Source organism: Lissotriton helveticus, chromosome 12 (genome assembly GCF_964261635.1).
Source record: "Lissotriton helveticus chromosome 12, aLisHel1.1, whole genome shotgun sequence".
Lineage (NCBI taxonomy): Eukaryota > Metazoa > Chordata > Amphibia > Caudata > Salamandridae > Lissotriton > Lissotriton helveticus.
The window spans coordinates 614874898-614901639 of NC_136073.1; the positions used below are offsets into that span (position 1 = coordinate 614874898).

The 26742-nt window shown below is 41.2% G+C and overlaps 1 protein-coding gene across 1 annotated transcript in view; it reads left to right on the forward strand.

The window, feature by feature from the left end:
• Nucleotides 1–814: 814 nt before the first annotated feature.
• The window catches only part of LOC144798072 (maestro heat-like repeat-containing protein family member 2A), a 124562-nt gene continuing 98634 nt past the window's right edge, over nucleotides 815–26742 (forward strand). The window contains exons 1-11 of the mRNA XM_078668846.1: nucleotides 815–1263; nucleotides 7824–7916; nucleotides 9435–9513; nucleotides 9930–10043; nucleotides 10675–10736; nucleotides 12532–12651; nucleotides 14990–15097; nucleotides 16934–16987; nucleotides 20720–20861; nucleotides 23761–23813; nucleotides 24965–25072. Coding sequence (XP_078524972.1) covers nucleotides 1243–1263; nucleotides 7824–7916; nucleotides 9435–9513; nucleotides 9930–10043; nucleotides 10675–10736; nucleotides 12532–12651; nucleotides 14990–15097; nucleotides 16934–16987; nucleotides 20720–20861; nucleotides 23761–23813; nucleotides 24965–25072 — 954 coding nt within the window. The 5' untranslated portion in view covers nucleotides 815–1242. The remainder of the gene's footprint in view (nucleotides 1264–7823; nucleotides 7917–9434; nucleotides 9514–9929; nucleotides 10044–10674; nucleotides 10737–12531; nucleotides 12652–14989; nucleotides 15098–16933; nucleotides 16988–20719; nucleotides 20862–23760; nucleotides 23814–24964; nucleotides 25073–26742) is intronic.

Genomic DNA, 26742 nt, shown 5'->3' on the forward strand with positions numbered 1-26742 from the left:
AAAGTGCAATAGGATGCATGATCGAAATGGATACCATTACAGTATCTATGAGAGTCAGAGAATACCTATGTGAATTGAGTCTAATACCTGCTAAAAAATAATTTCCTATCAGCAGAAACATTGCACTGTTTTTCCTCAGTATGTCCTATGCACTACCAGACAAGGTGGTACATGTGTAGATTAATGCAACACTTAAGCCTTTGAACTTAACTGTAATTTTTTTATTTTTGTGCAGTCATTGAGATGTTATCAGGCCAGTTTGCTTCCAGTGTAGACACTCCTCTAGTCACACTTTTCTTTGAAGCCTACTCAACCTGTAAGGTATTTCTTCTTGAAACCATCCCCAGTCTGCAGGAGGTGAGTTGGTAAAGTGGGGAAGGAACAGAGTGCAGTGGATGAAGGTTTAGAGCTGTTACGTTTTGTGAGATAACTGATGCATACACATTGACTACCCCTTCCTCTGCCTTTGCATATATACTTCATTTGATGAAATACAAAACAATATGAAATTCATTCTCTTGACCCAGACTTGTGATCTCTATTTATGTAGCTGAATAAAATGTGTAAAAACCTTTATTGTACCCGACCAAGTATCAAATTCCTATCAGGTCAGATATATAAAACAAAATCAAAGCTAAACCATGCTATAATACTTAAGTATTAGGGAACAGTAAGTGTAATAAGTATTTTGGAAAAAGAAAGTGACAGAATTAGATTCTAGGGCAATTTAATAAAATCGCAGCTGCAGTAGTGTATTTTCTATGTCTACCACAACCTGTCCATATATAGGAGGCAGGGGAAATATATATTTTTTTAAAGAGCTGGGCAGAGGGAGAAAATAGAGAGAGTGGGTGGGGAACCCTCATCCAAATAAGACAAGAGCGAAACAAATTCATGGATAACATTTCTATTTTAGAGAATCAGTTTTGTCTATTGGAATATTCTGCCAGTGAAACAAACCACTGCCTTTGCATGACAGAATCACTTCCTAGTGAACAGATGTCAAGTGCAGCTGCCTCTCCGGGGAACCCTCTACTTCCACATGTGGCTCATCTTTTCTTAGTAGTTAATGTCTAGTGTGTGGAACTGAAAACCTGGTGTAATTTATCTTAACAGGTCTGGGGGCAGGTCATCACCACTCTGGGAAATTTGGCCTCTGTTCTGCCAGAGGAGCAACTAGATAAGGAGCTTCCTTGGTTGGTCAATGAAGTTGAAAGGCTCCAGCCCCAGCTGCCTGCTGATATGGCATTTCGTTTGCTCACGGTGAGTGTGACCTTTATTTGCTGTCCATGCTTGCCACTTCAACCAATCCCAAATGATCCACTCATAAGGAACACTGTATCCCATAATGAGAGATTAGCTGCAATGAAACACTACATTATTGAGAAAGGAGGGTTGAATACAGAACTACAGGATTCCATTGGTGAGTTAGTTACACCACAGGTGGAGTTGTGAGATGGTTCAGGCCTCCATCATGTGTACATTGAGCCAACATATTGGCATTCCACTCCCAACAGTACCAATGTTGTGGGTATCAGAAATTTTGGGATGTAGGAAAAATGTATGATTCCAAGTTTGCCCCTTACATACCCCTGGGAAATAGAACCACCACACCAATTTGGACAGTAATTCCCCACTATTTGACACATTCACGCCTGGTAATTATTTCAGTTTTGAGCTGGTGTATTGTTTTGGATTACAGGGACTATAGTTTTCCAACATTAATTCCAAATACTGAACCAGCTCAATTGTGATTAGTACACAATCCATGAAGGCAGTCAGAGAAGCAAAATGCACATTTGTATTTGTTACATATGAAATCGGGATTAATAAAGGAGAAATGTGTACCGAAGCAATTGTGCTAGAATTTAAATAAACATCAACAGTGCTGAAATGTGCTTCACCTGTTGTTGTGATACTGGGTAAGTAAAATTGGTTATAGAAGTGAAATTGAGCATACTGATGCTCCATCTTGATGTGTTAATCATAACAAAACAGCAGATCGTCAGTCACTAGAGCCCTGACATAGGTCCCAAGCAGTAATTGGGCTTACTAAAGCCCTAGTGACCTCTTATAACAAACAGTGTGCCATTGCATTTTCTCTAGTCTGAGAGGCTGCTTACACCCTGTGAAATACAAGTAAATTTACAAATGACCTTCACTAAGGAGCCCAATGACTTTGCATTGCACTCCTGGTGACCGAACATACAGGTAAAACAGTGAAGTCTTGAGAGGAGCACTGGAAATTTATCATGTTGGTAATCAATAATGTGTTGGAATTATAGAATACTACTTTTAGTTGCTATAAAAACAAATATTAGCAAAGGAAAGAGTCCGTAGTTAGAGACGTGCGAACTGTATTAGCTGAAAAGGCAGGAGTGACGTAGACCTTGGTGGACAAACTATTAGAATCATTACGTCTCCAATCTGCCAATTTTCATTTCCACAGAACTATTATTTTTAAGGCTTGAGAATTGTAGATTAATGTTGAGGCCCAAAGTGGAACAGTTTCTGCTAGGTCTGAGCACTTACAGTTAAAAGGACAGGATGTTCAAATTTCCTTACAAGTCCTTCTTTTGACAGTCTCCACTTGTAATAAAAATTTGAATACCAGCTACAAACATAAAAACATGACCGAATTTTGTTGTATGGCATATTGAACATATACATCATTTGAGGTTGTTCCCCCAATGAGTCTTACAAGCCTTAATTGCAGGTGATCATTCTCCTCATTAGCATCTGTGTAGCTAAATGTGTTCCTAAAACTGCTTTTAGTCGTCACCCATCTTCTGTGTTGCAGCTCCTGCCTCCACGTTGCCTTTGATTCTCATAAGCAAACACTATCCTTTTAGGCTCCTCTGTACTCCCATGGTTCACAGTGTGCAGGGGTGCAAGAGGGACATTGAGCAATCCTGGTCCACAACTGTTAATAGTGAAACAGATGTAGCGGCGCATACATGGATCCAGGTTTTAGAGGAGCACCCCAATTATGTCTGTATTTTACTATCTAACAGGAAAAAAGGGGAAAATGTATTTCCAATAGTGTTCATCCACCCATGCTACATCTAAGTGTGCCCTTTGGCTTGAGGGTGTATTTTGCTGACTTTGGATGAGACTACATTAGTGGAGTGTGGATCACTTGGAGAAGCAGGAAGATAACTAGAGGACCTGTAGGATGAACAGGGAGAAACAGGAGGGTGAAAGGGAGGTCAAACAGAAGAGGAGGACAAGGGAACAAGACTCTCCAATAAGTTCAGTACAACTGAATGGAGGAGCAGGAGGAGGACCAAGATCACTAGCAGGATTAGGAACACAAGGAACTGGATTTCCAAGATAATGACGAGAAAGCAATAGCAGGAGGACCATGGGAAAAACCTGGAGGATCAGGCAGCCAAAAACCACAGTCGACCAGGATGACTGAGACCCCAAGGACATAAGGCCCAGCATGCCCAAGACAAAGAGGAGGATCAGTAAAACCAGGAGAATAAGTAGAATGAAGTAGACCAGAAGGACCAGAACCAGGAGGCCAAAGAGGAGAAGATGTACAAGTAGCCACTTTATTAAGCGCCATAGAAGCCAGAAACTAGCTGACTCCAAACGCTTTCGGTGATATAACAATGAATTTATGAAAGCAAGAATTGCCCTTGGCAATGCTATCAGGGTTGGGGAAATGGGTACTGTCCGTACTGCAAGATATGAATACATAAAAGCTATCCATAAAGCCAAGTGCCTATGGGATGAGCTTAGATGGCAGGACCTAAAAGAATCTAGTTTGCAAAATAATACCAAATTATTCTGGAATATCATTAAGTGAGGCAGAGGGGGTCAACCTGATCATCCCCTAAGTCATGTCTCTCATGAAGGATGGGTTAATTACTTTAGGCCCCAATATGCGCGTAACCCTTTAGATGATCAAATGGAAGAAGTTAGTTATGTTTTTTATACTGATGAGGCTTTTAATGACAAAGAAGTTTTAGCAGCTCTTAGTGCAGTTGCTGGAGGTAGAGCGCCAGGACCCGATGGTGTCCCTGCGGATGTGTTCCTCTACGACAAAATACGATGGGGTAGATACATCTTGTTGATGGCAAATGCAACAGCCCAGGGTGCCCGATCCCGGTTTCCTGGAAAGGGGCCGTGATAATTCCAGTATATACAAAAGGAGATAAAACTCAACCGGGGAATTACAGACCTATCAGCTTGATAGATACGATTCAGAAGGTAGTTGGGAGGTTGATCCTGAACAATATCTTAGACTGGATTGAAGAGAATTGTATATTGTCCCCTTTCCAAGAGGGTTTCCGTAAATACACTAGCACCATTGATCAAGTCATTCATTTTATTCTTTTATAGTGGAAGACTGTGACATTGGGCAAGGGCAGCCTTTACGCTTCCTTTGTTGATCTACGTTCAGCTTTTGACCTTGTCCCTCGTTCCCGGTTATGGGTGACGTTGAGGGAATTAGGACTTTCGGACAACATCCTAACCTTCGTAATGAGGCTACACGTGAGCAATCATGCTAGAATCCGCTGGGGTGGGCAGGGTAGGGTCACCACCAAGTTCTGGTTGAACGAGGGGTACGGCAAGGCTGTGCCATGGCACCAACGTTATTCTCTTTGTATATTAATGGAATAGTGGACCGTTTGTTGCCAGTGAATACAGATGCCCCTTCTCTAGCAGGTGTAAAAATTCCGATTTTAATGTTTGCAGATGACACATTAATTATTTCCAAGACTCCTAATGGCCTCCAGCGAGCTCTATCAATTTTTGAAGATTTTTGTGCTGCTCGAGGCCTGGAAGTGAATGTGTCAAAAATGAAATTAATGGCTTTTAATCCGCATCGAAGTTTTAAGGGGAGGGTTTATATGAATAAACAACCACTTGAACTGGTCAGGGCTTTTACCTATTTGGGTATACAGTTAAAGAAGAACCTTAAGTGGGACTGCCATATAGATAGCAGCCCTGAAACATCGACAAGTTACGGGAGCTTTAAGTCTGGAGCATAAAAGGTCTCTAACAAAACCAATTAGACCAGTCCTCCAAGTTAATGAATCTAAAGCTGTTAGCTCCGCGCTTTATGGTGCCAAATTATGGGGGTTTGAGAAAGCAGCTCCTTTAACACTTTCTGAAAATAAGTTCCTCCGTAGCATTACCAATCTCCCACGAAGCACCCCTCTTAAGCCACTTAGATATGATTTGGGTAGGAAAGCTATTATTGATGTCCCCAAGTTGCGTCCGATTTTATATTGGTGCAGGTTGTGAACGACATCTGAACTCTCATCATAAATCTGATGCCTTCCACAAAATCGGTTGGTTAAGAGGTTTTAGGAATAGCCTGATTGGCCTGGGAATGAGAATGCTATGGGAGAACCCATTAGAGGCTTCTTTTCCCTCTGAAAACATCCTAAAAGAAAAGCATTGGGAGTGGGCTGCTTTTAATGCTTGGAGTAACTCTGGCTCATCTTCTATGGTGGGAATCTTCTTAGAAACAAAACTCACACCCAGATTAGAATCCTATTGGGATAATATCACTAGGCCGAGAGATAGGAAGCTTTACTTCCAACTCAGGGCAGGCTCCTTACCTTTAAAGTCCCTTATGTCCAGGTGGACTCCCACAAGTGATAACATCTGTCCTGACTGTGGGAGTCATAGCGAAACAGTTGCCCACGTGCTCTTTGCCTGTCCCGCCTATGCACTCCCTAGGCGAGTTTGGCTGGCTCCAGTGTGCAACCTACTTTGCACATTTAGGAGTGCCGAAGCGTAAAGGCTTATGCGCACCAACACATTACCATTTATCACAATAGCGGTAGCCAAATACCTAGGATGGGCGTGGGCTATAAGGCTGAAACCTAAATCTGGGTAATTCTTTAGTGAGCATTAATTTGAACTTCCCTAGCCTGGCCACTGCATGTGATTGATTATTTTAACTGGGTGTAACTTTTATCTTGTCCATTTGCTCTGAGATCTAAGTTTTATCAAACATTTTTAACTATCCAGCCAAGGCATTTTTAACTGTATCTAAATGTTGTTTGTTTTGTGCTTTTATGAGTATACTTCGAATAAAGCTACTTTGGAATGGAATGGAATGGAGAAGAAGGATGTGCAAGTGGAAAGGGAGGGTCATCAGGAGGACCAGTACCACCAGAACAAGAAGGAAGAAGATGGGCAGGTCAACATGGAGAACCTACACCACTGTGAAGACCCTACACAGAATGAGGAGGAGGAAGATGGCCATGAGGATGAGTAGAAGGGGAGGTGAGGGTCCAGGACAGCCAAGAAGTTTAGAAACTCCAGGACCACCAGAGGATTTGGAAAACTTAAACCAACAGGGGACCAATACCATGTCCAAGAACTAGGAAAACCAAGAGGATCAAGACCAAGAAGAATAGGAAAAGGATTTCTAAGAGGACTCGGAAAATAAGGAGGAAAACCAGGAGGAGGGAGACCAGTAAGAGGAAGAAGACCATGAAGAGAAAGCGGAGGCTAGGAGGTCCAGAACAGCAGCCACCACCATGACCACCATGAAAAACCTGAAGGCCAACACCAGGATTGCTAGGAGTAACAGCACCAGAGGATCCAGAGGACCTTGGAAGAGGATGACCAAGATTAGCTGGACCATGAACATAAGGACAATGAAGATCATGAGGACCAGCAGGACTGGGATCAGAAGAATGAAAAGATTGGAGAACACCAGGGCAAGAGCACCAGAAGAACAACTAGGAGGGACACAGCAATAAGCACCATGGTAAAGATAATCCTTTTAACAGAAGTAGGATCTCTGGGCTACTTACGGCCAATGACCAATACCTAGAGACCAGGACCAAGAATATGTAGATGAAGCCTAGTAGGATGATTTTGAGGAAAATATGAGTTGACAGAAGGGAAAGAAGAATAAGAGGATGATCGGGAGGAAGAGACCTAGAAAAAGGAGAACATGAAAATCAATACGAAGATTAGGAGAACTATGAAAAGGAAGACCTTTTAAACCAGGAGCATGAAGAGGAAAACCTATAGGTGGAAGACCAGGAAGAGGAGAATGACCAAGAGGAGTAAAAGGACCAGGGCAACCAGGAAGATCAGGAACACTAGGATTACCAAGTCCACCAAGAGGATACAACTATCAAGGGAATCACAACGGGACACGCATCAGGAGAACTAGGGACAGGAAAAGCAAATGCAGAATGATGATTTGAAAAGGAAAGAGAGATCAACAAAACTGATGGGTACCATTAAGACCAAGACCAGCAGGAAGACCAGGAGCAGGAAGACCAAGGCCATGAAGGAAGGGACTAAGATGGCCAAGAGGATCTAGACAGTGCCATAAGAAGAAGGAGTAGCAGACAACCAAGAGAACTAGAACCACCAAGAGAACGAGGACAACCATGGCAAGGGCCATCATCAACATTGGCTAAGAATACAGGGCCTACGATGGCAAGTGAGTCTAGGCTACATGTGTTAAGTCATGCCCCTGTTAAATGCTGAACATGTTCTCTTCTGGTTCCTTGATGGACTAAAATCCAACATCTGACTCCAACAGATAACCTCTACAGAAATCACTACGTGGATCTGAGAGATCTTAAGGCACTGTGAGTCAAGAAAACAGAACAACCAGGAAAGAAAAAATTAGACATAAGCACGGTCATCTGTCAAAATCTACTTGTGGTCATATGTATTTAGAATTAGTACACAAGAGAGCTCATTCGCACACCAACCCACTCTTGCATTCAGACAGAATTTACACTTTGAAGTTTGTAATTCACCACTGACCATCATCATTTGCACAAACTGCCCTTTGGCCTCATCTCAATTTTCTTATCTCCTTGCAGACCCTTGAGTTATGCATCAAGGCAGCTGTTACTAAGAGTTGCAGAGCGCTGAATGGAACTGTGCCAACCGTGCTTGCCGTCTTGCATCACCTGGTAAGTATATACATGAGGACAAACAAAGTATTTCAGTGGGAGGCGACAGATATTTCCTGTGTAACATATTGTAACAAATAAAGTTTCTACCTTAATCCAATTTATAGTAGGAGTGTTTTTAAAGGGCAACATTTGGGAACTCTCTTGCATAAAATATTAAATTATAATCCATAAAAATCCTATATGAACCAATTTGCTTCTAGGATGCAAAGAAAGAAGACAATGGATATAAATCTGCCAGTGTTGAGAGTTCCACTGCAAGAACCACCCATAAGTCTGCCTCTCGGCAGCTCTGGCTCTGATAATAGGTAACAGAGGAACAGAGTGACAGGGAAAGGGAAGGGATGGGACCCAGGGGGAACACCAAGGATGGAGACCTGAAAGAAAAAAGCTGTACCCAATAACAATGGTTTACAACAGAGACATAATACTAACAAAGCTTATCTCGGAGGTTCAATTGTCCAGTTAGACTTTACCATATAACATATACTGGACTCTTCATGAGTTTCCCAACAACAGTACACCCAATCTTAAATCTATATATTTAATAATAATATGTCTATATCATATACATTTGATTAATGCCATGAATCAAAGGAAAATCAGTATTTTCCCGCTAAGGTTCCTAAAGTCAATATGTGCAGAAACTACCCCACAATTTAGTTCAAATAATCCAAATACACAACATTTCTGGAATATCCTTACCATCCAAACTTGAAGCATTCAAGACTCCAGTCCACAAATAAGAAGGCCCTCTGAAAACAGGTGCACAACTTGACGGCCATAAGCATGAAATTCCAAATAGCAATGCTGGCACGTGGAATCTGGAATGAATGGGAAACAAGCATCTCTGATGAGGACCAAAGTATGAGAACTGAATGCCGGTAAAGAAAAAAAATGAATTGGTACAGCAGAAACAGCAAGTGGCGGTGAGAACAGAAAAAGGCCCTAATGAAGCCACCGACAGAAACACTCGCTCCCCACTCTGCTGACTAGAGACCTGGGACGTAAAATGGGCAAAAAGTGAAGCAAAAAAGGCCTGCTCTGAAAAGCATGCAACCCACTATGCTGGCCAGACACCGTAGGATGCAAAAGGGTAACAGCTTTACCGTCCCCAGAGATAAACCAAGATGAAGTGTAACAACAGCCTTCGTCTTGATTACGTTGAATAGCCGCCACTAGTGCCAGCTTTGTTAAAAGCATTAAGTACCACTACCTTCGGCAATCTCGCCAGACTTCTGAGTCTACAAACTATCCAAAAACCATATGAAACTAAGGCATCCATCTTAGAGTGGTAACTGAGAATTTGCACTTCCACCAATATCGGGCACCCTGAATATGCTGTATTCCACACAATTAATTTTTCTGTAGCGTGGTATGGATCATGGTCCCACAAGTCCTGACAAACTCCTATGCTGTCATTCCCCCACTGGAAGTTATTTGCTGTCTGGATGTATGGGATTGGCTTTCAGATAGCCTAGCTTCTATTATTATTTATTATGGCTTTGTTATTGGCAGATCTGCACACCCTCAAGTGGGGTTTCCGATGAAACAGAAGAGCCACTCAAGTTGTCCACGGCTATTATCCTGTCACTGGGTGAGTTGGTCATAAATGTATGTATGTATATATTTGTGATAATGCAAGTATATATTGGCCTTTACTAGGGATCAGGTCCTCTGTAACATTAATTTCTGTACACTGCCCTGCACGTAACTTGATCGTCTTAAAAGCTACTATTGCTTCAGTATTTATCTCCCCCCCAGTACATTGGTTGGCGTGCTACTGGAATATGGTGCCCAGTTTACTATATACAGCTATAGTAGTCACATGAGTACCATGTGCTCGTAAGATCATCATTAAATGTTGCAGACCATTGATAACATACCTCCTGGACATGCGTTGAAGAATGGCCTTGATGGGCTGCTCCCCAGCGTTGAGTTCCTTCTTGCATAATTTTATGTTGTGTAATTTTTCAATTATGTCTATTTTTTCGTTTCACTTTACTCTTTCAGCCCATTCTCACTCTAGTGAGGTCCATAAATATTTTGAAAGTAGCTTGATGCAGATAGGTGCAGAGTCCCGTGCCACAACATTACAGCTGCTCTGCAAGCTCCTTTCGGAAACTGGTAAGACTGTCAGTGGGTGGGTGGCAGTGTGTAATTTAGGCAGGGAAAATAGTTAAAGGGATATAATGCTTGTCATAGAATCCGGAGCCCTAAGTTGTATTCCTAACTTACTCCCTTACTTGTCCAACATGGTGCAGCTATAAGCAAAATACTTCAATTTTATATTCTTCAGCTACATTAACTGCCAACTTTTCCTGGTAGAGCACTGCAATTTATGAATAAAGCCTTGCTTACATCAACTTCAATTATGTGAATCATGGTGAAGAAATAAAGGAGTGCCACTGTTTTCTTTTCGGTTAATTGTTCCCATTGTGAGCCATTAATGGGACAGGGACACTGTGAAAACCGATCCTGACATAGACACTGGACAGGAACAAAAAGGGAAATAAAATATGGAGCAGGTCGACACAGACACGCTCAGTGGTACATGATGACACAGACATGCACGGCAAAACAGGAAGGCATTGATAGCCCCATGTGGCTCACAGTAAGAGACTCACAAACCAAAACTGAAAGATAAGACCCTCAGGGTGGTAATCACAGTTGATAGTGGAAACTTTACTACTTATGTATTAATCTTGATCTTATATATATGTGTTATGAACATTTGGTGTATGGCTTTATTTAATAGATTCAGAAGGAGCCTTTTATCTGGATGCTGTCCGTCACGTACTTGAGGATGACAATCGCAAGGTACCATCAAGCTATTATACGTGTGTTAAAGCACTTTCATAATTAGCAACTCAATCTAATTAAGTTATGCAGTTTTTGCATAGTGCAGTAGTCCTACTTACATGGACTCAGAGCTGTGGTTTGCACACCACAATCTGTTGACTTTCTCCAAGGCAAGTCTTCAGTGGAGGTGTTGGGTCATGCAACCTCCAGCCATTTCTGTCAGTTCAGTGTGTCTTGTGTTCCATTGTCTCCCTGTCCAAGTGGACATATCCCAGTTTTCCTGCCCTAGTCTGTGTCAATGCATTATTTTCAGACCCAATCCCAGAGGCTGCTGATCCCTAATTGTTTAATAAGTGTGTGTTAAAAGAAAGTTTGTGTATGCTGTTAACATATTTAGTCTGTATTTCACATTGAGTTGATCTGTAATACCCCTCACTGAGGAGGAGAATGTTGATGATCAAATAAGGCGTTTTGAAGTTCAGAATATTAGTATCTCCTCAAATCTTTAACAAACGTGGTGTAGGGTATTTCAAATGTCTCTACCAAGAATAATATTTGGGCTATGTCTCAGCGTAATCTCACCAAACGTGGATCGATAATACAGGATAATATTCAATGTGCACGTTTGAAAAGTCTGATTGTGTTATAAAAGATGTATTTTATGTAGAAATTGGAATATATGTGACTTTCTTGATGCCATGTATGTCCACAATGTGCCTGACTTCAGTGCCATGGAGAAAGCAAGTAACTCCGTATCAGAATCACCATGTTAGCAAGCACAGGACATAGGCACAAAGGAAAATCAACAAAGCTGTTTTCTGTTGATAACGAACAAAAGGCTGTATTGCCATAACTTTGTCTCTAATGGATTCTCTTTGAGAGGTGTATTGGGTTTGTCATTTTTAACCTCAGGGCACGATATAAACCAAGTTATCCTTAGATATTTTTCAGATTAAACCAGGAACATCAGAGACAGGACTCTGCTAGGAATGTTAGAATCACAGAAATCAAGCATGGATGTATCCTTTGGCAGTTGAAGCCATTGTGGCCAGATTGTGCAAATATACCGCGTGCAGAACCATGTTAGGGATGTGAATTTTAACTACTATAGCTGGATACAGGAGACTGTGACTATTTACGGTCTTGAGCCAAAACGACTTCTTGAAAGTGATATGGATCAACCAAACAACAAGGTGTGGGACAATGAACTCTAAGTACTGCAACCCATATGTTATCTGCTGTCCATGTTGTGATGTCTGCTCAATCTTACAGGTGGAGTTAGACAGCGGCCATCATTCTTCCCACAGATGACTCTAGTTTTTTTTTAATTCCCTCAGCAGTGGGATCCACATCCTATTGAATTCTCATTTGCATTTGTGTAATCAATATCAGGTCCTGAGAGCTTTTTTGTTGGATGTAACCTACCTAGGCATATTTTGCAATGTTTTTTTTAATCTTTTATCAGATCTCAGGCACCTATAGAAGGTGTAGCCCACCTGGAATATTTGAATATTCCCTCAATCACACTTCAGTCAGACACTCTGTAAAAACAGTTTAATTAAATTGACTCTAGTTTCATTCTCAGAGTGTCATAATAGCCCTTTTTGCAACATACTTTAAAAGGTTGTATCCAGGTACTGGCTTTCCACACATAACAATGTATATCTGTCTATTCTGTGGACAAAAGGAAGGAGAGAATGCATGTTTTTCTCACACTCCCTTGCTACTTTCTCACTAGAATGTGTGATTTTCTCCTATTCATACACCAAAAGGGTTTCTCACTAACCATGCTTACCTTTTTTCTCAATTACAGGTTATTCTTGCCACTTTAAGTTTAATGTCCAGTTTAACAGCCAAAGGTTTTTATGATGTGAATGGAAGAGCTGTGATGGATTATGTGCTTAAAAAAACCAGCCTTCTTATCAAAGAGCAGGTAAGTGGCAGATGTACATATTTGGGTAGTTGAATGTGTTCGGGAACAGCAACAGTAGTCAGCACACAAGAAATAAGTGGACCTTTTAGCCCCCTTGTGCCCCAATGTAGTTACTTTGCCATATAATATACATCGGCAGTGTCACATATTTGCCCCTGGTGGTGGAATATAGACCTCATGTCCCTCTCGTTAGTTCCCATAGTCTCACGTTGACATTCTATGTTCTTCATTTGAGCTTGATGTTCCCTACTTGCACTCCAGTGCGTCTTTCTCCCTCCGTTACTTTTATAGGTGTCCCTTATCCATTTGTCTGCTTACATTTGCACCTGAAATTCAGCAGCTGCCCATCAGTGCCAACACTGTACATGCCTTTTCTTCATGTCTTGTTATTCCAGGGTGCCTATGATGTGAACCAAACCACTCAAGTGAATTTACTTATAGCTTTCACTTCAAGAGTCATTCTTCCAGTACACCCAATCTATGGTTTTTCCATTATTGTGAAAAGTTTAACCTAGTGTACCCTTACTATTGTGGGGTCTGAGTTAGTGATGTCAAATGCAAGTGGAGTTGTTGTCCCGAAGTTTAACTATTGCAGCTGGTTTGATTCAGACTGTGGCACTTCTGGCAATTTTATAACTTTTATCCTGCTCTTATGTTGTGCAAAATCATCCACTGTTGTGAACAACGAGTTTCAGAAAGTGGTCTGATAATATCCTTCAGTTATTCTCTTTCTCCTTCATTGCCCTCCTCTTCCACAGGCCTCATGTATGATTTTGTATTGGGCACTTCTTCTATTTCTTCGCTTTTCTTGGACCATCTCAAGTCCTTTGGGCACTTACAATTTGATCCTATCTCTAGTAGCTGGAGGAAACACCTGTCATCTGACTAGGGGCCAGGAATGGGTGTTGGATAAGTGCTCTTCACTGGTGCTTGTGGGGCTGCAGGTGATATGTGGCAGCATGGGCAATGGCAGGTGGCATGGTCTCTGAAAACTGCAGTATTCTTGGCTTTGTCAGTGTCTCTGGGAGAGTAGGCCACAGTGGTTTATGGTCTCACCAATTCCTCCATAACAGCAGGGGTGCCATGACCTTCTTGATCACTGTGAACCAGGTAGGACTTCCTCATGCTTGGCCAATGCATCCATGTTACAGAGTAGTTGTACCAAGATGCACAACTCAAGTCCATGCTCAGTAATATGTGTGAGGATTGGGCACCACTGATGACGTCTGGTATCCATCTCCTTGGGGCCTGACCATAATCCAGAGTGTCTGCAGTCCATGCTTAGTCTTACTCTTGGGTTCCCATTAAGCTCAACTAATAGATGAGCCAGACACTGTCCATATTTTCTTTTACCACAGGCCAGAGGCCTGTCCTTATGTTTCATCACATTGTAACAATGGTGCTTGAATACCTAGATCCCATCTTAGTAACCAGATGCACATGTTGACTGGCATGAGTGCAAAGAAATAAGATGCTCAGACACTGTGAGAATGGGACTCGCTCCATACACGTCTCAACAGCAGTGCTCCCATGCAGTACAAAGGCCTACCACACAATCCAGCCTATGTGAGACAACTGGCCTTTAGACTTTGCCGGGGCTAACTGGGAAATTTATTGGGTGATTGGGCAACAAGGCACATGGGCATTCAGCGAATGCACTGATAAGCTGTGTTTTTCACTGATAACACATTATCTAGTGGGCTCCTTTCTGTTACATACCCCGCTTTATCGTTGAAATGCCTAACAGGGCAAACTACCAAATCCTACACAAAGTAGCACAAACATACTTCAAATCAGTATTTCATATCAACACTGCCTCCCAAAAATGCAGTTCCTGGTTTTGTCTTATTGAGTGTAAGAAGTACCATAATGTAGCACATACATCCCCATCAAGCAGCAAGGGGAGGGCTCATGGGGCATCACAATCTTTGTAGTGAGCAAGAGAGACTACCTTGTGGTGCCAGAGGTGCAATGTATCAGATGTAGTGCCCAGTGCATCAGAACCTTACATATTATAAGTGAGTCCACCGGAATTTTGACTGTATATGAATGCTATACACTTCTCCGCCAAATGACCATATACGTTTATTCTCTGTAGAGCGGAGCATGGGTGCATAACCTCATTTATACATTTTTATTTACATGTTTGTGGCTAGTGGTTTTAATTTCACATTTGAATTTAAGCCAAGAGGTTCTCGCTGTGCTTACAACCTTGATTTGAAAATTGTGATGTTTTCACTCTCAAATCTCTTGAACCTCCATGAGGAGAGAAAACACAGTGAAAATGATGTGAAAATATATGTTACTTTACTTCTCTTGCTTTTCCACATTTTCACAGGGCACTAGTCACATGGATCCTGAATCTGGTGTTGAAGAAGAGACCATCCACATCCAAATCTCTCAGCTCCTCAAGAAAATTGCATTACGCCATAAAAATACTGATGAGGTAAGTGAGAAGGATGTGAAATAAGGTGGGTCAATAAACCAGAAGTGTACAAAATATAAATTGCAGAATGTCCAAAGACTCCTCAATTCCCAGGTTATCTTCATTATCCTCTATCCACTAACTCACATAATAGCATGTTTTAGTAAAGCTCTCTCTGCTGCAGGTTTGTATGTGGGAAATATGCACATAGTAATCTGAACCATGAATTCATGTTTAAAATGCATTCCTTTTCCACCCAAGTCGTTACCATGATTTGCCTTCGGGAAAGCACTGGAATTTGGAATAGTATTTACTATTCCAACTCCAGTCTGAGCAACTGTAGGGAAAGAGTTGGACTTAAAGTACAACATTAGTCCAACAACGCTTTCCTTCTGGGAAGTGGTTGTATTGGCTTGCTTGATAAAGGAATGCATTAAAAAGACACATTAGGGCACGTACAGCAATTACGAGTCTTGCAGGGCATTGTGTTGGGATCTTAAATACCTTAAAAACATCTTGTCTTCCTGCCAGAAGCTGCCAGAAAGACAGTGGTCAAGTCTTTAATCATGTTGAGACTGTATTACTGCATTGTTCTGTATCTCGGAGTGTCACAGACATGATGAAGAAGACGACAGTGGGTGCAGAATATGGCAGCTTGGCTGCTATTTCATCTGCCTAGACACTCACCATCAGCCCCAGCTCTACCAATGGTGCTCTGGCTTCCGTTAAGGCATTGGGTATATTTCAAAGCCATGTGCTATTGTCGCAAGATTCTCAATCATAAAGGCCCGAAATATCTTCACCTCTGATCACACCTTATCTTCCTAAAAGAAATCTGAGATCAGCTGATGCCTCTCTTGCATCTATCCCCAGAATCAAAAGTGCTCACATTGGAGGCCATTTCTTCAACTACTGGCAGGCAAGATGTGGAACTCCCTACCACTTTGGCTTAGGCAAGAAAAATCTGAAATACGATATCGCAAGAATTTAAAAACATGTTTTTTCACGCTAACTTAGATTAGGGGAATTCATATTCTTACTCTGTATAATAGGACTGATACCCCAGTGCTGGGACACGCATCTGACGCAGCTATGTGCTTTATAAATCTCATTATTATTATCATTATTAGTGGTTTGGACCAAGTTGTTAAGGCACAGCGTGATTTGAGACGCGATGTAAAGTCTGTTTCCTCTGCTGCAGGGATAGAAGTCTGCTGTCCCATGCAGTCCTCATTCCCAGCATTTCCAGCATTCATAGAAGATTGTCGAATCCTACCTCATTTTTTTTAATGAGGCAGGAGGTTTTCCAAATTATTCTAAATAGCCACTTTGAAACGAGATTGAATGGCACATCAGTCACATTGCAAAACATAGCTACTCAATCTGCATCTCCTATTTGCTACTTTCCCGATTATAAATCAAGAACCAATATTTCATATCAACAGGGTCGTTCATTCCCAGCCATAGCTTTACACACTCTGGCACATTTATAAAGATAGTTCTCTTTTGTGGTTGTTATGAGGATAACAGCAGATAATGAGATAATTTACAAAGCAGTTCACTCACAGGGTTTTTGGAGAATAAATGTTGCACTCATTCTCTGCAAATAATTGCTCGGATATAGATTCACGGATTTTAGCATTGAACAGGGTTGGTGCTACATCAGTGTAATACCAGCAATCTGTCTTGGACCCCATCAGCAAGGAATGGTATCAGGAAGGGAATAATTCAAATATAGCCCCATCGCCAGAAGACCCACCAGAAACCCTCCCACCGGCTAGGACTGTTTATCTGTGGGAATGCAGCCTTATTAAATGCTAATGATACTAATAACACATTCGCTGCTCTTTCTTGCAGGGATTTTGGAAAGAGATTTTGAGCTACATGCTGGAAGATGACTATACTTCATCTGTATGTGCAAGTAAACAAGGACCCCCTGATTTGGATCAATTTCCTGGGTCAGGGCAAAACAGTGTATGTGAGTAAAATACCCAGGCAAATCCTCAATCGAACACTAGGACATGAACAATGACATTAGCTCAAAAAGATTTTTGAGAAAATAATCAGAAAAACGTTTTGCACATTAAGTGTATTTTAATTTCTATTATAAAACATAATTCAATGATAAAAAAGAGATTTTAAGTACATTTGTATCAATACATTATAAAATATTCCAGCATTGTATCATATGCGTGAATTTACACATGAGTAGGTACATATATGTTACAATAAAAAGATGGTTTCCTGTCTACGCGTTTCGACACAACTGTGTCTTCCTCAGGACTGTACCATCATATTTCTCCAAAGATGATATTCTGAAAAACAGCAGCTTTATCACGTTAGAAACCAAGCATTTCCTCCTGTTTTGGTAATGGTTATTGTAAGCCGGCTGCGTATGGTTCCTGGTGTCCGTATTTGTGTATCGTAATCAGCAGCCTCTCACACGTTCGGCTAGCTCAGCTCGGCTTCAAAAGTTAGTCTACGTAGCCTTGCTGCATATGGTTCCCTGCGTCTTGATTGCGTGATTCACAGGGCTGAGCACGAACCGGTGGCAAATGAATCCCGGCGATTTTTTTAAATGCAGCATGGTCAAGGCTACGTAGACTAACTTTTGAAGCCGAGCTGAGCTAGCCGAACGTGTGAGAGGCTGCTGATTACGATACACAAATACGGACACCGGGAACCATACGCAGCCGGCTTACAATAACCATTACCAAAACAGGAGGAAATGCTTGGTTTCTAACGTGATAAAGCTGCTGTTTTTCAGAATATCATCTTTGGAGAAATATGATGGTACAGTCCTGAGGAAGACACAGTTGTGTCGAAACGCGTAGACAGGAAACCATCTTTTTATTGTAACATATATGTACCTACTCATGTGTAAATTCACGCATATGATACAATGCTGGAATATTTTATCATGTATTGATACAAATGTACTTAAAATCTCTTTTTTATCATTGAATTATGTTTTATAATAGAAATTAAAATACACTTAATGTGCAAAACGTTTTTCTGATTATTTTCTCAAAAATCTTTTTGAGCTAATGTCATTGTTCATGTCCTAGTGTTCGATTGAGGATTTGCCTGGGTATTTTACTCACATATACTTCATCTGTGCCAGCACTGTGCCAGATGCTACTTGTTGTAGATAAGAAAGCAAGCATCAACTTTCATGAATGTGGTGAGTCTTAAGCATCCTACTCATTGACACAGTGGGATCTACCATTGAAGGTGGTTAATGCTTCCTCCTCCACTCCCCAGATCCCCTCTTACTTTGTCATGATCAGGCATGAGTTTAAGAACCAGTCCATTAGCTCAGGATGTGATGGTTGAGTTACTATAGAACGTGGGTGTCAATATTTCAAATAACATTTATTGCTCTCCTTTTAGAGATATATGTGTCTGTGCTGATGTTGCTGCTCGCTGTGAGCCTTATTCATAAGGAATTAACTAATTGCTGTGCCTCAAGCCATTTGGCTGTGCCACGCTGCGTTAATTCCGAAGCACTGGGATGCTTCATATCTACAAGGATATAATGGATCCCTTTGCTCTCCCAGTGCTGGTGCCTAATTAGCTGCCATGCACCTATGAAGGCACCCTTGTACCATGGTGCAAGGGTGGCTGCATCACAGGGATGGTTGTTTTTGTGAAGTAAGGCATATCTTTGTTTTTATGCAGTTAGGCATACCTTTGTGCACAAAAACAATCACAATAGGTAATTTCCTCTTCCTAAATGTGCTGCAGTATGCAGTACGCGTAGAAAGAGGTAAACAACGAGGCGAAATAAAAATATTTGTTCTTGTTGCACCTCCCTATACCTCCCCCTGGGGAGGTGTAGCATTCTGACACATTTCCAGGTGTACTATTTCTTGTAAATCTGGAAATGCGGCAGAAGCCTTGGGTGTTGCGCAGGAAATCTCACAGCAAAACCCATGGCACACACTGTTCCACACAAAGTGTTGAGTGTAAAGGGGCCATATTTACAAGGGCAATAAAAGCCACGCAGGGTGGCTTTACCTGTCCTTGTAAATATGGAGCAGCAGGTTGCACTGCTGGTGTGTTTCAAAAAGTGATGCACAGGTGGCACAAGGGGCTTGTAAATAGTCCCTATATACTTTTTGTAGTTTGCCAGACATAAAGTGGCTTTCCTGTTTGTTTCAGCTCTTAGTCTGGTTAATGCAATGTACTAACTGTCCCAGGTTTCCACACACCATGAGGCTACTCAGGGCTCTAATGCTCCTCTTCAATCCTTGGAGTATTCTTGCTCTGCATGATGTTACTTCAGTCTAGTATGTTGATCATGCCCTGCTGGGCATGGTACCTATTTATGTGTTGTTACTTTTGCTGACTGCAACAGGGATGTATTTTATTTCTCCATGGAGTTACTTTTAGTTATGATATTTGTCTCTGCAATGTTTCTGGTTCAACATTTTGGACTTCAACTCCATACTAAAATGCTAGTTATTGGCCCTCACTTCTAAGCAGGGATGCATGCTCAATGATGGTAAGTGAAAATAAATATTTTGACTGACTCCAAGGTTACGAAGGAGATTCGCATCTGGTGGTGAATACCTGTAATTGCTGTAATTCCAGGGAACCAATTAGCTCTCCCCACTCAACTTTCCAGTGGATGTGTTGATAAAGTGCAAGTGACCTGGTCAGATGGTATCACAGTCTATTTATTTGTCACTCATTTTAGGAGTCCTGAGCAGAATCGAACAGGCAAAATATGTGCTCGTTCTTGCTTGCCCCAGGTCGTTAACCTTATTAGAAAATAGATATGCAAGAACATGTCTGGAGTCCTCTTTTCTTCTGGGGTATCCGCTGTCAGAAAATGGCTCCCATTTTTCCATGGTCCTTCAGGATGTAAAGCACGTCCACGGCTCATGACGCATCCTCTCTTATCCCACTGGAGTCTTCTATCCCTCAATGAAAGCTGTAGCAGGAATCTGTGCATGGCAGCTTAGGTAGCTCCTCCTCCAGCTTTCATTCCTTGACAGCAACCACTAAGGGAGGGAGGAAGAGAATTGCAGCATAGGCTGTCAAGGTACTGTACACCCCTGGGCACTCCTTAGTGGTAAGGGTGCCTTTGCCAGTATTTGCAGGAATTTCAAAGAATCCTCATGACCGCTAGAGGCTCATTGAAATGCCACCCATCATCTTGTTTACAGGTACTACTGGGTGTCTTAAGTGTGTGTGTCAGCCATATGTCTTCCTTTGGCAAGTATTGCTCAGTAATTTATGGATTGAGTATGACATGTCTTCGTTCTTTTGTACCTAAACAGCTAAAGAAATTCCGATACACAGACTCTTCATAAGATTGCTGGTGAGTATCACATTCTACCCCCATCATATTCCACCAGATCCCTCTTCCCAAGTTGTTTGCTGCCATTTCTATGCAACCTACTAATAGAGATCTTAAATTCAACTCAGCTTTTATCCTTTTGAATTTGATGGTTTTATTTCCAGTAAATTGGTTATCAGTACCACATGCTACTTACATTGTACAGAAACAGCCAAAATGTGGTTGGTACTAAGTACTGCATAGAGAACAAGGTAGCTTTTCCAGAAGTTTCAAAGGCTAGAGAATAGGAACTCATGAAAGAATCACTTTCTGAATTCTTTGTTGTGGGTTTTCAGGTAATTTCTTCATATCCTCGCTGGGATGTCGAAAGGGGAACTTCAGTCTTGGCTCTTCTCAAGCACCTGATTCCTGCAAATTACCCATTTCTAGCAAAACTCCTCAGAAGGAAGATCCCCCCGCTGATAACATATTTAGAAGGTGAGACTCCAAAGCATGAACCAGTGAGCACACAATTTAACAAGTATTAATGGCATTTCAAACAACCATTGACCAATGACAAAGCCATTAAGTCTGGTGTTGGCTGCTAGCTTTTAGACCTTGTCCACTCATGTTTTTTTCATGATTTTTATAAACTTGTATTGTGGGAGGTGATGCCAGGTACATACCAAGGTAAAAAATACTGTTTTGGTCTCAAAAGGTCACATTCTTATTGTTGTCCCTGGAACTAAATGAAAATAATTTGTGTGTGGATGTGCTCCTTGTGAAAAAGCAGAACGCCATTGTTCACAGTAAAGTTAGCCAAAGTCAGAATTGGCCCATGATGTATGCTGTGGAGGACAGAAGAGAATGTGAATGATAGGACACGTTAGACCTGCAGATGAGGAGGTCTGGCTGAAGGCTAAGTAAGCAAAAAAAGAAATAGTCACAGTCTTTCTTTGTAGCTGGCCGATGCCGTACTCCAAACCGAATGAGGCAAAAACAGAAACGGAGTCAGGTATCTTCTTGCAAGTTCTGGGTTACTTCCGTGTATAACAGAAAGGCAGTTGACACATTGGTTTGCTGAAAAAATCAGTTTAATGCAAAGCTTCTGCCATGAAGCGCTTCATCTGTCAGACTCAGCCTTGATCACATAAGAATGCGGCATCTTGATTCAGTTTTTTAAAGTACATATGTGCCAAAAAATTCCATAAACATAGAAAAAAATATTTCTTCAGTATATCCAAGGTCAACATTATTTTAGAGTACTACCTGTTTTGGCACCTTTTCTTTTATTTCAATTGTGACTTATTGTAACAACTCAGTAGCACCAACTCTTCTAATGACTAAACTTGAAACAAATATCCCTGTTGGCCTCAATATAGAAGAGATTTTGCACACACATTTATAAACACCAAACGCTCTCTCTGCGTTTGTATTAGAAGTAGGTATTAGTCAGGGTATATGGTAGGTTAGATTAGTCTACACGGGCATAACATTGTTTGTGTGATGACTAAGGATGAACAGGGTATTTCACAGCAATTAATATGAAAGAAAATGTTAGAACTCTGGTTCAACCATATGTTGCAGTTAAAAGTAATGTTTAAAATGTTGCATAATTGAATCCTACTATGTGAGAAGTTCACATGGAGGAACATTTAGAAAAGTTGGTGATATTATGTTGTTAATAAATTGATTGATACATATTTCTGTAAGGTTAGACACCCTTGTTTTCTGAAAAACAAGATTTGTATTTCAGCCTGTGTAGCAGATATCATGCGGAAGTGTTTTATTGTGTTTTTAAGGTAGAATTAATTGCAAATTATAATGTCACTTATGTGAATTAGTCGGGTAGTTCCTACAAATCTATAAAGGATCTCTACGTTTTAGACAACATAAACTAAGGGATTGGTGTCCAGACTGATTCCAGACACCCCCAAAGGATATGTTAGTATGTAGACCAGCTAGCTCACAGTGCCACTAAAAGCCCCACAACCTTACCAAGGAGAGAATAGTTTCTGGCAACTATCGAACATGAGAACCCTGACCCTCAGGGATCATGGAAACAGTACAATACTTTTTTCTTGGTCACTTGTGCTCACTTTATCTCAGAGAGATACACAGACTAAATGGTGGGGGCGTTTTCAATAAGTATTTATTGAACCAGAGTCATTCTAGCATAAAATACATGTGCTGCAACAACCACGAGACAGAAACAGATATAGACGATTACAAGCACCAATAGAGTAAATAAAAAGTAGAAATCTACCATGGTGCTAAAATAGTGAATATATGCAGACACATAAATACATGAAGTTAATAGTGCGTACTCCTACGATGCATACCCTAACTAGATGTACCTAAGTGTACCTAGCATGTATGTTGGTGTATAGCCAAGAACCTCCTAGGAAAGAGCAAACCCCAATACCTGATGTGAGAAAGCAAAGGACCCCATCTTGGTCTCGAGTGGACAACCCACAAGTAATGTCAGACGACTGCTAACTGGAGTGTCTGCATGCAGGGACTTCAGCGTCTCGTGTCAGCATGTCAGCATAGAATCTTTTTCTCCTCCGGCTTGCCCAGCAAAGATGTTCTACTTATATACCTGAAAGGTACCATCAGGGGTTCTACCTAGATGTGCCATGGTACTGTGGGCATGTCAGCCAAGGATGACGATAGTGGTGACCCTTATACAGAGTTATTATGCACAAGATTGTAATCCTGCTGTGATACTAAGAATCCTCATGCATAATAAATTAGGCCAGTTTTTTGAAAAAACTACACAACATTTATGCAGCACCTAACTAGGTAAAAGGTCAGGGCCAGAACTGTTATGTAGAGCAAGGTAGGACAAATGTCGGTAAAAGCTTGTGCGACTACCTAGGACCATATTGGGGTACATTTGGGTATTATAGCAAATTAAGAAGTGTTATAAAATATTTTGGTCTTTGATATAATAAAGGAATATTTTTCTATGTGTATGTAATTTTAGAGCGCATATGCTCTTTTTTACTCTGAACCACAACGGCGATCCCCTATGTGATCAAGGCTTCATCTGACGGCTGAAATGCTTATTGGCAGTAGCTCTGTAATGAACTGTTTTTCTGCAAACAAGTGGTGTGGTGACCTTTCTGTTATATAAGAAAGGAAACCAGAATATATAAACCTAAAATTACAACCAGATATAAGGAGCTAAGAGTGACATCAAGGGCACATGAACAACTAATGACCTTGAACTCAATTCCCAGGACAGGCTGAGCCAACAAACACATTTTGCACACTTTGAATTGTGTGAATCTACTTCTGCTAGTGCTTGGTATGTAAGCACATTGCCTTTGAAATGTTGCTTGCTATTCACTTTTACTTACATATATTTCTTTTTTACCAACTACTATTTCAGCTTCCACGGAAAGAAACTTTGACTTGGCAAAGTGGAAATGCACGCTTGTTTCAGTAAGGATGAATTGCTAATGAATGTCACACATGACGCTTGTCTCTTTGTTTTCCAAAGCCACTCATTCAGCGTGAATATATGCAGATATTAAATTCACCCCATCATAGTGCTCTTCTGCTATGAGGTTGCAATATTCTCACCATATCCCTATTATTTCTATGGATTATGATCGTTACTATGATGTTGATTATGATTGGGCACAGAGGGGGAGCAGCTGTACTCGGTACATAACATTTCCCTAATATGCAATATTTACCAGAAGCATTAAAAACCTTATGGGCCCAAGTTGACATTCATAAAACTGGAAATTGCATGCTTACGACACCTAGTCCTACATGTATCAGAGTTTATCTGCATGTTTTACCCAGGTAAATTACAGGCTCTACAGTGATCATTGCATTACTCATAAATCTGACTGTTGTTGCACAGGGCTACAAATGTAGCCCCTTACTAGTAATTGTTTCCTCCGACTCTTTTTTATCCCCCAGGATAGTCACAATAGCACAACGTTCTTCTTTCCCTGGACTGTCACACTATCACTTTTCCCACTGCATTTGACATTATCAGTAAATTCATATTCTGCAATCGGACTGGCACATGATCCATGCTCCCTATCTTCATTTGAATTGTCACTGTTTCACTGTATGTTTTGCCAGGCCATCACACTCCACTGAGCTTCTATTGTGCTCCTGAGATGCAATTGTATGTTCCTTGTGTTCAGTCTTCACCCTTGTTAACACGAAATTTACAGTCTGCCCCCTTGCTGGATACCCAAAATGTTTTTGCATTCTGCTTCTAAGTATGTGATATTGTTGCATAGTCCCAATGTGTTTTCTGTCTGGATGGCTGCACTGTTGCTCTTTTCACAATAATTTGTGGGCAGCATGGTTTTGTTGCATGTGTTTCTGTGTAAATCACGGCCACTGTCAAGGCCTCCTGTTTCTTCTGAGCACTGATATCACACCACACTATTTAAGCATTGCTATATGTGTTCTCTGGTTCTCTGTCCAAATATAATTTCGTCATTACAGAGGTTGTTAGCTGAAGTTTGTATACCCTTATCTTCTCAAAATCACTGCAGACGTCACCCGTGGATACTGCATTTACGTTTCTATTACTGCATTAAAGTCTCTCAATGTTTTCCTTGCAGTTCCTGGGGACTATCCTAAAACAAGCCCCATACAGAGAATGGCATGTCTCTTTCATGGAAGAACTCACCGAACAGATTGACAGTTTTGCCCATCATGTGAATGAGGAGGTTAGTGCTCTCAAGGGTCAGTGTTGAACCATTGGGGAAGTCAATTTAACACAAAGTCGGAGAAGGGTAGAACTGTGTATCCCATTAGTAAAGGTAATTTTTATAATATGGGTACACAGCATTGGGCTTAGCCTGTTGGGAAAATCAGGTGTGGTTCTCCCACTCCCTGGAAGGACTGACCTACTAAGAAGCAGATGGAGATGAACTCCCTGAGGTAATCCTCTCCACTTGAATCAATAAAAGCCACAACATTTCAGGGCTATACTCATTTGCCTAATGGATCTCCTTTAGCCAATAGGTAGTCTTCATGTTAGAGCCGATCCCCATTCAGGGGATGTGAGGCCATATTCATGCAAAAAGCAGTGGAGATATTGTTCCTATCAAAAAAGCAAAGAAGAAAGGAAGGCGGGCAAAGAAGGGGGAGTCCTAAGGATTATTTCTTGGTGCCCTCACACATCACTGAGGATGTAATGCTTCATAGTGGGCTTGCTTCTCATAGGTCCAGCGCTATAATGCCCTACGGGCCCCACGAAGGGTCACTTTAGGGGAAATCTTTTTATTTTTGCTGTCTGATGAGAAGTGCTTGTGTAAGGGCATTTTGAATGTGAGGGGTGGAGTAAATGTGTACAGTGAAGTAAAGGGATACTAAAACTATCTAAGAGATACCGAACTGAACTGTAATGCGATGGTTCCCTTGGTAGGATTGAAAAAATATAATTTGGTGGGGCTAAAACAGGGGCGTGATGTACCCAAGTAGACTAAATCTGTGAGTGTGGTCAGGTTTCGATGGCCTAAAAAGGTTCCACAATGATTCGTCAGGACCAAAAATATGGGGGATAGTCCAACCCCACACCTAAGACATGATATGCTGCTAAGGTATTCCTGTAGAAGAAAATACCTGGTTCGAAATGTTTAGAATTGATCATCTAACCTAGAAAATAAATGAAAAAATAAAGAAAACACTCAGTAAACAAATGTTTTGTATGTTTGGTTCAATGTGTCACCAGAATCGATTTTCTAACTTACTGTATCATAGTGTCTCTAAAGGTAGACATGCACATGCTATTTTTGGCGCTGACCAGTCACCACAAAGTGAAAGAAGTGAAAAACACACAATTACATATAATATAACAGAATAAGCAAGTGAACATACATGGAACAGACAAAATAAACCAATCTGTGTTTGTGTTACTCAGCGTATCATAACTGATTGGTTGTCCTCCATTGTGAGTGACGGGTCTTACCCTTTGGATCAATTAATTATGCCCTATAGGTCAAAAGCAGAGGGTAGTGCTCAGCTGCTGACAGTGGAAAGAGCTATGATGGTCAGTAAAAAGAAACAGTAAATCAAGGGGACCCAAATGACTTAGTGTTAAAAGAAAAAGAAAAAGTTTTCAAGAGAAGCAACCATACTCACATGGTTTCTGCACGGAGAGCACAAGAGACCTACCCTCCTTTGCTCGCCTGGCTCGAGACTGAGCAGAGGAGAAGACCTGTCATTGAAGGTACGGGCAATTGGTGCGATTGTCCTCAGGTGTGGTGTGGGCAGATGCTGGAAGGAGTGATGACCTAGTGGACAATGAGGAGAGGAGAGGAGGGGAGGGGCGAGCTTGAGCCAAAAGGAGTGAGCTTCTCACGTGCTGATGTAACAGAGGTATCATGCCTCAGTG